This window comes from Octodon degus, unplaced genomic scaffold (assembly GCF_000260255.1).
Source record: "Octodon degus isolate 3935 unplaced genomic scaffold, OctDeg1.0 scaffold00032, whole genome shotgun sequence".
In the NCBI taxonomy this organism is placed as follows: Eukaryota; Metazoa; Chordata; class Mammalia; order Rodentia; family Octodontidae; genus Octodon; species Octodon degus.
Genome location: NW_004524608.1, coordinates 679,200 through 692,746, shown reverse-complemented (window position 1 = coordinate 692,746; position 13,547 = coordinate 679,200). Strand labels below are relative to the sequence as shown.

General features: G+C 57.7%; 2 protein-coding genes across 11 annotated transcripts in view; both read left to right on the top strand.

Annotated features, from left to right (window-relative positions):
- Window positions 1–6,790, top strand: part of Ntrk1 (neurotrophic receptor tyrosine kinase 1) — a 40,675-nt gene extending 33,885 nt beyond the window's left edge. The window contains exons 18-19 of the mRNA XM_004629722.1: window positions 1,879–1,884; window positions 6,781–6,790. The gene's annotated coding sequence lies outside the window, so the exon portion shown is untranslated. The remainder of the gene's footprint in view (window positions 1–1,878; window positions 1,885–6,780) is intronic.
- Window positions 1–13,547, top strand: part of Pear1 (platelet endothelial aggregation receptor 1) — a 19,156-nt gene that overhangs the window by 1,874 nt on the left and 3,735 nt on the right. For 3 of the 10 annotated variants that reach the window (XM_023713758.1, XM_023713757.1, XM_023713749.1), the window contains exons 2-16: window positions 4,614–4,710; window positions 6,252–6,439; window positions 7,064–7,168; window positions 7,647–7,747; window positions 8,607–8,699; window positions 8,885–9,128; window positions 9,774–9,894; window positions 10,057–10,193; window positions 10,279–10,491; window positions 10,567–10,741; window positions 10,823–10,943; window positions 11,836–11,999; window positions 12,086–12,188; window positions 12,309–12,455; window positions 12,663–12,788. In XM_023713758.1, coding sequence (XP_023569526.1) covers window positions 6,339–6,439; window positions 7,064–7,168; window positions 7,647–7,747; window positions 8,607–8,699; window positions 8,885–9,128; window positions 9,774–9,894; window positions 10,057–10,193; window positions 10,279–10,491; window positions 10,567–10,741; window positions 10,823–10,943; window positions 11,836–11,999; window positions 12,086–12,188; window positions 12,309–12,455; window positions 12,663–12,788 — 1,951 coding nt within the window. In that variant the 5' untranslated portion in view covers window positions 4,614–4,710; window positions 6,252–6,338. Of the gene's footprint in view, window positions 1–4,059; window positions 4,196–4,613; window positions 4,711–5,952; window positions 5,986–6,251; window positions 6,440–7,063; window positions 7,169–7,646; window positions 7,748–8,606; window positions 8,700–8,884; window positions 9,129–9,773; window positions 9,895–10,056; window positions 10,194–10,278; window positions 10,492–10,566; window positions 10,742–10,822; window positions 10,944–11,835; window positions 12,000–12,085; window positions 12,189–12,308; window positions 12,456–12,662; window positions 12,789–13,547 lie in introns of those variants that run through there. The other 7 variants (XM_023713750.1, XM_023713751.1, XM_023713756.1 and 4 more) reach the window with 7 other exon arrangements.

The following is a 13,547-nucleotide window of genomic DNA, read 5'->3' as shown; positions in this document are numbered from 1 at the left end:
ATCCCCACAACACAATACAGCCAGTCATGCCTTGAAGGCATTCGGCGTAAAAAAAAAAAAAATAAAATAAAAAAATAAAATAAAATAAAATGGATCCACACTAGCACCTCATTGGTGGCATTGCCAGAGGCCTGAAAGAAAGCATAAGCCCACGGTACCTAGTGTCATAGCAAGATGGACCAGAGAGGAACAGCCCTGATTCCCAGCTCTGACCCCCCACGCACCCCCACATGTAGCCCTAGGTGTAACCTTTGTGTAGAAGGTGAGCTCTAGTGGCTGGTTAGGGGGTGTGAGTCCCAGCCTAGAGCGCTGCTGCGCACTCACTCATGCCCTAGGAACTTGGAGGCCTGCCTGCGGAATTCCTGCAGAGGTCGGGAGCCGCCTTTGGCTTTGTAACTTTGGGAATTCTTTCTGGATTCCACCTTCCATCACTTCCGTGCCCCTGGCATGCCATACTCTTGTCTGGAGGCTCTGGGAGGAGGTCCAGTCCATTGGCTGCAGAGGTGAGCACAAGCTACAGTTTCACCATGGCCCGAGGAGCCATTGGGGCTCCATGGGCCAAGCCAGGATGCCTGTCCAGCCCTAGTCCAGCTGGAGCTCTGGGTGCCCTGCAGGTTGGTGCTGGGAGCCCAACTCAGTGGGCAGTCAGATCTTAATGAACTGTAGCTCAGGGTAGCCTAGTACATGAGAAGCCCTGGGTTTGACTGCAAAACAAATGAAAAACCCATTCTGGCTCCTTGGATGGACATGGGGAAATAGCAGTGGCCTGGACGGAGCTTTTGGGCACAGTGGGTTTGGAGGGGCTGCAGCCTGCCAGGGTATCCCTTGGCCAGCTGGTCCATAGATGCAGTGTGCAGGCTGTGAGCGTGCTGTCCTCAAGCCCACAGAGGGACACTGCTGCCCAGACCCAGGAGCCAGCCCAGGGCAGAGCTGGGAGAGAACACCCTAGTGTCCTTTGGGCTGCAGGGTCCATGGTGAGCCTGTAGGAAGGCCTTAAGGGCAGGGAGGAATAGGGGCCTTGAGTCTTTGGGAGGGGTAGCTTACTGGAAGGGGCTGACCTTGAAGGCTGGGGAGGACTGGGCACTCCAGGGTGGCCTGGGCAGGGGTGGCTGAGGCACGTGAGGACAGTGGGCTACCCAGCGGCATTGGAGGACAGGGTGGAGAGTCACAGAAGAAAGCGGAGGGGGTCAGTGGCTGGGCTGGGTGGGTTGGGCTAGCTGCTCCTTCCGCTATGGAACCCATGTACTGCTCTGTCCGTTGAAGCAGATGCTGGCTCCACTATTGCCTGTGGCAGTCAGATCCTGCTAGGAAGTCATTTTCCTCAAGCACCTTTGTGTCTTCTGCGTGAAAGGAGCGTAACAGGCACTAGCCCCTTCCAGGGTGGCAGCCAGGGCTGGGTCTGGCTCTGGTGCCAACCTCCATTGGGCGTGAAGTAGATGCCTGGTGAATCAGAGTCCCAGTTTCCCTGTTTCCTGATGAGTAAACAGGTCAGACTGAGGACCCTCTCACTCCATTTCCTGAGCACAGAGAACACAAGGCCGGCCCCTCACCCCTGCCCCTCCCGCCCGCCCGCCAGGCCCTGGCGTACACACTCAGGCTTCCTGTCCCTCCATCCGGCAGACGGGCTTGGGAGCTGGGCTGTTGGCACTAGATGCGGGAGGGACTTGGTGCTGTCCTGAGCTGTGGAGCGGGGGTGGGGCTTCCTGGGCGGGGGAGGGGTGGGGTGTGTGTGGAGGGGGCTCTTGCTCCTGCCTGGGGAGACTAAGCAATGCTGTTGCCCTGACAAGCTAAAATAGGGAAAGGCTCGGAGAGACATCCACAGAGAGGGAGAGAGAGCAGGCAGCAGGTCCACAGGGAAAGAGCCCCAGCCCCAGCGAGGAGTGGGTCACGGCTGGAGTTCAGCCTCCACTCCCTTCTCGAGTGTAGCATCCTGCACGACTGTGCGTGGCTGCCTTGACTAGAAAAGGAGGGAGAGGGCTGAGGAGATAGCTCAGCGGACTAAGTGCCTGCCTGGCAAGTTCAAGGACCTGGGTTGAGCCTGGGTTGATCCCTGATGCTGCGTGGCCGAGCAGGCCACTGAAACCAGGTGTGGTGGCGTAAGCCCGTAATCCCAGCACTGGGGAGGCTGAAACAGGAGGATCGCTATGAGTCTGAGCTGTTTAGTGAGACCCTGTACCAAATAGATACGTTTTTTAAAAAAACAAAAGGAGGGAGAGAAGCAGAAAGACAGAGATCAAAGGCTGATGGAGAAAGGAGAGAAGGCAGCTAACAGAGATTTTCTGATGAAGAATAAGAAAAAAGTTAGTAAGGGGGCAACAGAGTGCAGGCTCTGATCCCAGGCTCTGGGCTGAGGCTCAGTTCCAGGGTGATTCCTGGAACCCAAGTTCCAACCCTCACTGACTCCTGGGAGGTGGCGGTGTCTCCCATTTTGCAGATGAAGAGTTAGAGGCCCTGAAGGCTGAGTGATGTAACTGAGCCACACTTCCTGAGAGCCACAGGGGAGGACCTGAACCTTTGGGCTACAAGATGAAAAGGGGACAGAGAAGAGAGGAGGGCAGGAGGAGCTGAGCTGGGCTGGGGAGGGGCCCAGGCCTTCTGCCTCTCAGTGCCTCTGGCTTGGAGATGCACCTGGCGGGCGGCCCACGGTTCTGGGGGATCGGGTTCTCCGTGGAGCCCGCCCCTCCCATCCCCACTTCCTTTCTCTGTGTCAGCATTTTCAGCCCCCTTCCCATTCCCGGATCATCCTGGGGGTTCTGCAGCAAAACAAGAAACAGTTTTTCCCAGAATGAATACTCAGAGGGCCTGATGGCCCCAAGGGAGGGATGGGGCTGTGCTGGTGCCAGAGCAGGAGTACTGAGGATGCTACGGTGGGGATGGCTAATGTCAACAGGGCTGTGCTGTGTGTGTTGGCTCCAGGAACCTTACCTATATTACCTCACTTAGGCACTCAACAACCTCACAGGGGAGTGCCCTTTTCATAGAGAAGGAGCTGAGTTGGGCTTCACAGCTGGCCTGGAGCTAGGGTGGGTGGAGGGCAAGGAGCCCAAGGTAGCCTGTGCCACACCTCAGCCCAGGGGAGCTGGAAAGGAGCCCCTGAGGAAAGCCCTGCTGCTGCTCACTTCCCCCCTCCCGTTTCCATGGCTACAGACCTTCTCCCATTCACCAGGAATTTCCAAAAGCCCCAGACTCAGTTTTGCTTCCCAGGGTCAGGGACACAGGGAAGGTAGAGACCCAGCTCAGAGGAGGCGGAGCAAAGGAGTCCTTCACTCGCTTGCTAGTCCTGACCATGTATGTGGTGGTGTTCCCACGCCTGTATGGAGTTCTCAGGGCAGCCCCCGCCCCCACCACTCCTCTCCACCCCCACCACTCCTCTCCACCCCCACTGTTTCCCCCCTCCCATGGCTGAGCTGTTACAAAGGAGACAAAACCTGGCTGCTGTCTCTCTGGGCTCAGGAAGGATTGGAACCATTGGGAGCCCTCACCAGCTGCCTGCATTGGGATCCCAGCCCTGACACTGCAAGCCATGTGATCCTGTCAGGCCTCTGACCCTCCCATGCCTGTGCCTGCTCCTCCTCTGTAACGGGTAGGGCCCAGCTGCTACTGAGGGCCGAGGTGAGCTGTAAATGAACCTGCAGACTGCTCGGCACTCTCCCTGTCCCAGCTCAGTGAACAGCAAGTTAAGGTGTCTGGGCCTGATCGAGAGGCTCAGTGGAAGATGGTGGTTGAGCAGGGGAAGGAGAACTGAGGCTGCGGTGGGGGGTCTGGAGTTTCTCAGGGGGTACACTGTGGGCCCCAGGACAGAGCAGCATAGGGAGGCGGAAGCTGACTGATGAGACATGGGGGTGAAGGGTGCTGAACCCCGCATTGCTGGGGCTGCAGGGGGCGGGAAGCGTGGGTCAGGGCCTCAGGTACCAGTGCCTGAACAAAGGCTCAGAGGGAAATAAGCGTGGGACCTGTGGCTGGGTTCCAAGTTTCCTTCTCCAGGGGTCTCAGGGCCAAGCCTTCCTTTCCCTGATAGAACCCCCCCTCCCTCTCTCCCCATTACCATCCACCCACGGTTCTCCCCTGGCCCCATGTTGGCATCCAGCCCTGGATTGAGCAGCTGCCGCCTCCACTCTGCAGCCCTGCCCTGGAGGGCCTTCACCAAAACCAAGCCTGGCCACTCCCCAGGCCCTGCACCTCCCACCAGCTGAGGGTTAGAGCTGTTTCTGGCATACTGCTATGTCCTCTGTAGGGTCTCCAGAGACCCCAAGGGCATCGGGTGCATGTGAGGGGCATGTTCACTCTTGGTGTGGGTGCCCATGTGAATTAGGAAGGACTTCCAGAGGGTTTGGCAGTTCCACCAGCATGTACCTCTGGGGTGGTCCTTGGGGGATGATATGGGCTAGCACTGGGAGGGACTCTGAAGGACACCCCTGACCACAGCCTTGGGACTGAGTTCCATGCCCATGGGCTACAGTGCCAGTTTGGGAGCCATACCACCTAAAAGAAGTCTCTAGCCCTGGCCCCCTTCTGCACCCCATTGTGTTCTGGGTGGTGGGAGGATGGAAACTCCCCAGCTAAAGGGCTCCCTGGGCCCACTATCCCAGCCAGGCTCTGTTTCCTGTTTTCAGGTTCCACATCCTGAGTACTGGGATCCCCCAGGACACGCTGTGGCTCCCACACCCTTGCTGGGGCCCTGACCCACCTGAGTTCCTCAGGTCTCACCTGGTGAGTTACTTGGGACTCAAGGTGGGTGGGAGAAGCACAGGATGGCCCGGGGGAGTGATTGGCAGGCAGCTGGGGAGGTGGGGGACAGTGGCTCCGCTCAGGGGAGGGTGTTGGAAGTTGGCTGTGGAGAGCAGAAGCACTCTGTATGAGAGGGTGAAGGCTTGCTGCTGGAGGATTACGGGGCAGGTGGGGAACAAGCAGCAGAGACAGGGTAAAGTTGAGGAGACCTGCAGGGAAGAAGGGGCTGTGCAGCTGGGACCCACAACCAGGGAGTGTGGGGGTGGAGGGGTGGGCGGGGCCAGCAGCAGCATTCCAGAGATACTCGAGGGGGTAAGGGGCCAGCAACCACGAGACCTTTCCCTCTTCTCGGAAAAATTACAAGCAGATGTGGGCGCCTTAGGGAGGCTTAGCTGAGTGAGCTGCAGGAACTCAGCTCAGGACTAGCGACCTCCAATACCCAGCACAGAGGATGGACTCCTCGAGGTCCTGACCCTCTTCCCACCCGAGGGGTGAGGCCCGGCAGGAGATGGAGAGGAGCCCGTTTCTGTGGGAGGCAGGGACCTCCAACGGTGATGGATGCTGGCCGGTGCAGGGGTGTGCTGAGAATGCTTCGCAGCTCCGGTCGGGTTGGTATGCTGCTGCTTATCCTACCGGCAACAAGACTAATGCAATGTGGTAAACTATGTGGCCAGGAAGAGTTGTGCCGGGTTGTCCACCCTCAGCCCGCATGAGCCAGCACACCGCAGTTGTGAGGTTGCCTGGAACCAGCTCACTCCAACCCCTAGAGCAGGAACCCCAACAACGTTTCCTCAGAGTGGCTTTGGAGTCTGCCTGCGTACATCAGTGACAGGGAGCTGAGCCCTGGGGAGGTCAGGTCCGTTACTATGCTGTCCTGGCTTTGGGAAGTCCTGAGCCAGAGTCTGCCTCCCTTAGAATCTACCTCTTTAGCTCCAGTCTCATCATGCCTTGATGCAGAGATCAAACTAGTGTGGGTGTGTACTAGGCTAGGGGATGGGCATTCAGAAATAAAGGGCCCTGGGCAGGGGCAGGACAGGGGCCCTTGTGCCAGCCCCTGACAGATGCGTGCCCTGGAAAGAACAAGGATCAGGACAAGGATCAGGGGTCTAAACTTCTTTCTTTTTCTTTTTTCTCTCTCTTTCTTTTTTTTTTTTTTTTTATTTTAAGAAATGGTCTACAGGGTGTTTAGAGTCTCACTACTAGATCAGACTCCTAGTGATCCACCTGTTTACAGCCTCCCAACAGCTGGGATTACAGGTGTATATAACCACGCCCAGTCTCAATTGCTGTCTCAGTGCGCCCCTGGGGTGAGGCTGGCACAGCAAGCCCAGGGATTGAACTCTGGACCCCTGCTTGCAGGCACTTTAATCCACTGAGCTATTTGGCCAGCCTAGGGGTGTAAACTTCTGTGAGCAACCTGGGGGCAGAGACCTTACCCCTACTCAGAAGTAAGATCTGGGGAGCCAGAGCCCTGGAAGCATGAGGCCAGAGGCAGCAAGCTGTTCTCTTCTGCGTGCCCACAGCCCAGATCTCTGCAGACCCTATACCCCAGCTGGTGGCCACAGTGTTCCTCACCTGCTGGGTGCCTAGCCCTGTTGCAGGTTCCTGCAATGTTGCTACCTCTGCGTCCCCTCCTTCTCCTGGCCCTAGACCTGGGGCTGACCAGAACTCTCAACTCCAATGACCCCAATACCTGCAGCTTCTGGGAAAGGTAAGAGGGGTCCCTGCTGTGTACCTTGAGGCACAAGCCCAGGCTCCCTGATTGTCCCCCAAGGGCTCTTCTTCCTAGCTCCCTCCCCTTGCCTGCTACCCTCTCTTCAGCCTCTCCCTTCCTTCTGATCTTTGCTCCTGCTCCCCTTCCTTGGGCTGTCTCTGTGTCTCACCTTTGTCGCCCGTCTCTGCCTTTTCCCTGTCTGCATCTCTGGGTTCCTGTGGGAGGCCAGCTGTGCAGACAGAGCACAGGACGGAGCCCTTCACTGTGAAACAAGCAGAGTGGCAGGTCCAGAGGATGGGGGGGGGGCAGGTCTGAGAAATAAGCCCCCAGGGCAAAAGTTAGCCAGAAGTGCTTCAGCCCATCACCACTAGTAGCCCAACCGGAAAATCAGCCCCACTCAGCCTCCCCATGGACAAGGGAGCAGAGGGATCTGGGGAGGGATCCGGGGTAGGAGGCATCCCAAGAACATTCCAGGTCTGGGAGGAGTCCGCCACACTGGAAAGGTGGGCCCCAGAAGTGGGGGTGCTGCTTCTCCAAGGAGGCCAAGCTCTTGCCTATGCCTCCCTCTCCGCCCTGTGCCCCCTCCTTGCCCCTTGCCCTGGCCCTTTTCCCTTCCTGCAGCTTTACCACGACCACCAAAGAGTCCCACTCCCGGCCCTTCAGTCTGCTCTCCTCTGAGCCCTGTGGCAAGTCCTGGGAGGGTCTCCACACCTGTCCCCGGCCCACGTGAGTGCCCAGTCCCCTCCATGGGACTCCTGCAATGTTGCCATCTCTGCAGCCCTGCCTCAGCCTGGCCCTCGCCTCCTGGCCTAGCTCTCTGTGAGAACCTGTGGCATCCAGAGGAAACCTCTGGCAGCAGGACGCTCTCATCTCCTCGCCTCAAGGCCACATGGCTTGTGCAGGAGCACATGGCTGGCATGCATGTGAATTCACGTGTGCATGTGTTTAGTGTGTGGCTGGCACCCATGCATGAATTCATGCATGTGTGTGGGTAGCGCCTGGCTGGCATGCTCCTTTGAATGAGTGTGTGTGTGTGTGTACATGCACATGCATGCAGGAGGCAGGAGGAAATACTCCTAGGCTCTCCAATCCAGAATGCTGGGCACCCCTCTGGTCACCCCTCCCCTGGGGCCCCACTGTGCTGAGGTTGGCAGCTGAGCATCTCAGGCAGGAGCACTAAGTTCCTTCTGCTGGGTCTTCCCAGGGTTGTCTATCGGACTGTGTACCGCCAAGTGGTGAAGACAGACTACCGCCTGCGCCTGCGCTGCTGCCAGGGCTTCTACGAAAGTAGTGGGACGTGCATCCGTGAGTCCCGCCTTGGGCCAGGGCGGCTGTGGAGTGGGAGGGCACTTAGCCCACCCTCCTGAAGCCTTCTCTGCCCCCACCAGGGTAGAGCTCCTCCTTTGCCCCCTCAGGTGCCTGCCTTGGTGAGCAGCCAGGGCAGTAGCAACAGGGCCAGGCAGAGATGGGTTGGAAGTGGAGGCTGGGCTGCCTGGCTCTGGAGGCCACTCACCTTCTAGGTACACTGGCAAGGGACACAACTGGGCATCCAGCTATCCACACAGCCAGGGAGCTGTCCCTCGGTTCCTGAGCAGTGTGTCCCTAGTTGTCACTTCACACCCATCTCCACCTAACCCATCCCTCCATATATCTCTGAGCTCTGGATCTGTCTCTGCCTGTCTGCCTCTGTCTCAGAGTTTGGTGTCTGGGTCCCTCTCTGTCTCTTCCTGTCCCTGGCTCTGCTGTTCTTGCTTGCTGTGCCATTCTTGTTTCCATGTCCACTGCCCCCTCCAGCACAGTGCAACTCCCACCCTGGAGCCTGCCCTCCCTCCTCTTCCCTTCCCTTCACCACCAGGCAGACTTCCCACCAGGACCAGCTCAGCCCTTGACACCGTTCTCACACAGCTTCTGTGTCCAGCCCTCACTTGAGGCCCCCCATTTTCCCATGCTTACAGTATTTCACAAAAGGGGCCAGGGAGCCCAGAACTCTGAGGTCTTGTGGAGTCCTGACCTGAATTGCTGCTCCTCCATCTTTCTCCACCATAGAACAGATCTGGGGCTGGAGGGTTTCAGTCCCTGATGGCGGTGGGAGCTGGGATGCAGAGATAAGGGGTGGTAGGGTGGGGTGGAGGCACCGTCTCATTCACCCCCATCTCTGCCCCAGCGGTCTGTGCTCAGGAGTGTGTCCATGGCCGCTGTGTGGCGCCCAATCAGTGCCAGTGTGTGCCAGGCTGGAGAGGCAACGACTGCTCCAGTGGTGAGTGGCTGGTGACCCCAGAGATGTCCTCCCTATTAGGGTGCAGATGCCTAGGACTCCAAATACCCACAGCCCCATTGCAGCAAGCTGCCTTTTCTGATGTGGCACAGAGACAGACTGGGACTAGCTTGTGGCTGGGGAGGAGTTAGGCCTCTGATGATACCTTCCACCTCCATATCCTACAGCATGTGCCCCCAGAATGTGGGGGCCGCAGTGTGACCAGCCCTGCTACTGTGGCAACAACAGCTCCTGTGATCCTATGAGCGGGGTGTGTTCCTGCCCCTCTGGCCTGCAGCCTCCTAACTGCCTTCAGCCGTGCACCCCTGGCCACTATGGGCCTGCCTGCCTGTTCCAATGCCAATGCCATGGGGCACCCTGTGATCCCCAGACTGGAGCTTGCTTCTGTCCCCCAGGGAGAGAAGGGCCCAGGTATGTAATTTGATGAAGTTGTAGTCAGGCTGCGGATACGTGCAGAAGCATGAGGTGCTCACTTAGTGCCAGGCATGGGAATGGAGTGACCAGGAGACCAAGATCCTAGTCCCAGCGCTGCTGCTTCCTGGCCCAGCACACTTGAGGAGACCATGGAGTCTTCTGGCTGCGCAGGAGCCTGCTGTCTACCTGGACTGCCACAGCTCGAGGCAGCAGGGGCGTGAGTGCATGTTGTACAGAATGACCAAGACAGGCCAGGCGCTGGGAGAGGCTGGGCAGTCGCAGGAGGGAGAGGGTGCAGGAGAAGGAGACTAAGAGTTCTGCAGCAGGGAGGAGCTGCTAGGGCTAAGCCCTCCCAGACAGAAAGTTACACGTGTCCCTCAGGGGGGACAGCCTGGCCAAGGTGAGGAGGGGACACTGCCTGTTGGTGCAGGAGTTCTTCCCCTGCTCTTTGTGTTCTGCAGTCCCTAGCAGAGAAGAGCACGAGTGACTCTGGGCCTCAGGCAGGTCTTCCTGTTAGGATGGTCCTGTGTGCAAGTGGCCACCCTTGGGTGAGGAAGTGGGTGATGGGTACTACTTGTTCATTCCCTGACTTGAACTGCGATGTGTCCTGTGATGTATCCTGTTCATTCCGCTGTCCTACAGCTGTGATGTGTCCTGTCCCCGGGGCACTGCTGGCTTCTTGTGCCCTACAACCCATCCTTGCCAAAATGGGGGTGTCTTCCAGGCCCCCCAGGGCTCATGCAGCTGTCCACCTGGCTGGATGGTATGTGTGGTGGGCCTGTGGGTGTGGGGTGGGTGTCTGGGAAAAGTTCTGGTCTGGGCGTGGCTCTAGACAGCAGTGCAGGGAGGACTCTGGGTGCCAAGGGGTCCCGTGGCCATGGGAAAGGGGCGGGGCACCTGGAATTTTGATTTCTTACACCTACAGGGCACTATTTGCTCCCTGCCCTGTCCAGAGGGCTTCCACGGACCTAACTGTTCCCAGGAATGTCGCTGCCACAATGGTGGCCTCTGCGACCGATTCACTGGGCAGTGTCGCTGTGCTGCGGGCTACACAGGCGATCGGTGAGTGGCCCAGGAACGGGGTGTGTGTGGCGGGAGGGGCAGGCTGGCGGGAGATGGGCATGGCCTGACCGTCATATGGTGTCAGGTGCCGTGAGGAGTGCCCAGTGGGCAGCTACGGGCCGGATTGTAATGGGACGTGTGACTGCGCCCCGGGTGCGCGCTGTTTCCCCGCCAACGGCGCATGTCTGTGCGAACACGGCTTCACTGGGCACCGCTGCACCGAGCGCCTCTGCCCTGACGGCCTGTACGGCCTCAGCTGCCAGACTGCCTGTACCTGCGACCCGGAGCACAGTCTCAGGTGGGCCTCGGGGGCCGGCTGTGGCGCGGGGACCCCACCCCGGGGCCTGTGCTCAGGTGTGCTCGCTCCCCGCAGCTGCCACCCGATGCACGGCGAGTGCGTGTGCCGGCCGGGCTGGGCAGGCCTGCACTGCAACGAGAGCTGCCCGCGGGACACGCACGGACCGGGCTGCCAGGAGCACTGCCTGTGCCTGCACGGCGGCGTCTGCCTGGCCGACAGCGGCCTCTGCCGGTGCGGGCCGGGCTACACGGTGAGGCGCGCCCCCTGGGAGGGGCAGGGGAAGGCGGGCCGGGCCGGGCGGGGCCCACTCACTAGCGCCCGTCGCTTTCAGGGGCCCCACTGCGCCAGCCCGTGTCCCCCTGATACCTACGGAGTCAACTGCACCTCGCGGTGCTCGTGCGAAAACGCCATCACCTGCTCACCGGTCGATGGCACTTGCGTCTGCAAGGAAGGTGGGAGGCTTGGGCGGGGCCAGGAGGCGGGGGCGGGGCCGTGGGAAGGGCTGGGGCTGTGGGACAAAGGCGGAGCTGACGGGGCAGCAGCTGGACTGTGGGAAAGCATCCAGGCTATTTCCTTCCTGGAATATTTACTTTGCTTTTCTAAAATCATAAAACTCATACTGATCTTTAAAGGCGCAGGCCACAATGCAGCTAACTGGTGAACATTTCTCACCCTCATTTATACAAATACGCACAGTAAGCCGCGTGTGCGCACGTGAAATGCCAGCTGTCCAGGAGGCTGAGGCAAGAAGGTTGTAAACTCGAAGCCAGCCTGGGCAATTCAGCTATACCTTGTCTCAAAAAATTAAAAAGTTAAAAAGGGCTGAAGGTGTAGCTCAGTGAGAATGCTTAGTACTTGAAAGCCTTGAGTTCAATTCCCGGGAACACAAAACAAACTCCACACACACCGCAAAAAGCCAAAAACATTGATAGTGCCAAAAATAGTCTCAACCCTGTATGGTGTGGCACATTGGTGACCTTTCAGCTGAACTCTGATACATTTGTGCTTTGTTTGGCTAGCTCTCTATTGAATTTAATAAACATCAATTCTCTGTTGTCTTACAACCTGAGTTGGATTGTTGCTGAGGCCACTATAATAAGCCTTTGGAGTTTTGAAGGTGTAGTGCCTAGGACTGAATCCCAGGATTTGTGCTTGCTGTGTCACCCCCTCCAGCAACAGTGTTTGTTGCCACCCTCCTGCCAACACCGACTAGTCCACATGCTCATGTCTTGTGTGGTGCCGTGTTCCCAGCTCAGAGCTCAGAGCCCGCCACAACCAGAACTCAGTGTGTGCTTGCTCAGGCGGGCAGCTGGGTTCCCATGCCCATTGCAAGTCCTCCTCCAGGTTGGCAGCGTGGTAACTGCTCTGTGCCCTGCCCACCTGGAACCTGGGGCTTCGGTTGCAATGCCAGTTGCCAGTGTGCCAATGGAGGAGTCTGCAGCCCCCAAACTGGAGCCTGTACCTGCACCCCTGGGTGGCATGGGGCCCACTGCCAACTACCCTGCCCGGTGAGAGCCCACAGCCTGTGTGCCTGGGAGGAGGGAGGGCACAGCACCCAGCTTACTGGCCTCACCACCTCCATTCTGTCCTCAAGAAGGGGCAGTTTGGCAAAGGTTGTGCTGGCCGCTGTGACTGTGACCACTCTGATGGCTGCGACCCTGTTCATGGACACTGCCAGTGCCAGGCTGGCTGGACAGGTGAGCATTTTAGATGTTTAAATCTTAGCCCCCTGTACAGTTGGGGGATGAGACCCCAAGAAATGCCTCTATGGAACAGGAGAGACCCAGGCCAAGTTTACCCTGCATTCTCTCCCACAGGTACCCATTGCCACCTGCCCTGCCCTGAGGGCTTCTGGGGAGCCAACTGCAGCAATACCTGCACCTGCAAGAATGGGGGCACCTGCCTCCCGGAGAATGGCAACTGTGTGTGTGCACCTGGCTTCCGAGGCCCATACTGCCAGAGACGTGAGGCTCCCTGCTCCCACCCCATCCTGCCAGCAGCAGGGTACTGTGCAGTGTCAGATGCTAGAGCCCAGTTCTGCCCCCCTCCTTCTTGGGCTCTTGGTCTGGCTCCAGTCTTCAGAATAGAGCAGTGGGAAAGATGGAGACAGTGACATTAAGGGTCAGCCAGGGCTGCCCTTATACCCTAGTCACTGTGTACCTTGTCCCCAGCTTGCCAGCCGGGCCGCTATGGCAAACGTTGTGTACCCTGCAAGTGCAATAACCATTCTTCCTGCCACCCTGTGAATGGGACCTGCTACTGCCTGGCCGGCTGGAAAGGCCCTGACTGCTCCCAGCGTACGTGGTGTCTCACTCTGTCTGTGCAGGAGTGCGTGCTGAGGGTGGGGTCAGGAAAGGAGGCCTGTTTCCCTGCTGCTGGGCATAAAAGCCTGTGAAACACCTTGATTCAGTTGTTCATATAAACAATATGAGCAAATACTCATTGGGCTGCACCGACATGCTGGGCCCTTGTTCTGGATGCTGAGGTGCAGCTATGAATGTCGGGAAAAACATTCCCTGCTCTTTGAGACAGGTAGTCTGAGAAGAATATTGTTTTATGAAAGTAGGGGAAAGCCTAAGGTCAATTTTGGACGTATTCTTTTGATATTTTACATTTTCTATGTACGTATGTAACGTATTCATATGTGGTCTTTCCCACATAAATATATGAAGATGATGATGGAAAAGACAAAACAGAAATTAAGGCACGTTTTTAAAAGGAAACACTAGGGACCGGGGTCTGATCCCTGGCATGCCATGCCAGCTCCGCCCCCAGGGCACGCTGAGACGGGGACTGAGACTGGGCATGGTGGTGCCCACCTGTAATCCCAGTGCTTGGGAGGCTGAAAACAAAAGGATCACTGCAAGTCCGATCTGTGCAGTGAGACCCTGTAGACCATGTACTAAATAAAAAAAAAATAAATAAGTAAAGGGAAACACAAGCTATCGCCATGCAAAAGTCTGGAATTAAGCTTTCCAGAAGTCAGAGTAAAGATTGAAGTTATTCTTTATTTTTTTAAATTTGTGTGTGTGTGTGTGTGTGTGTGTGTGTGTGTG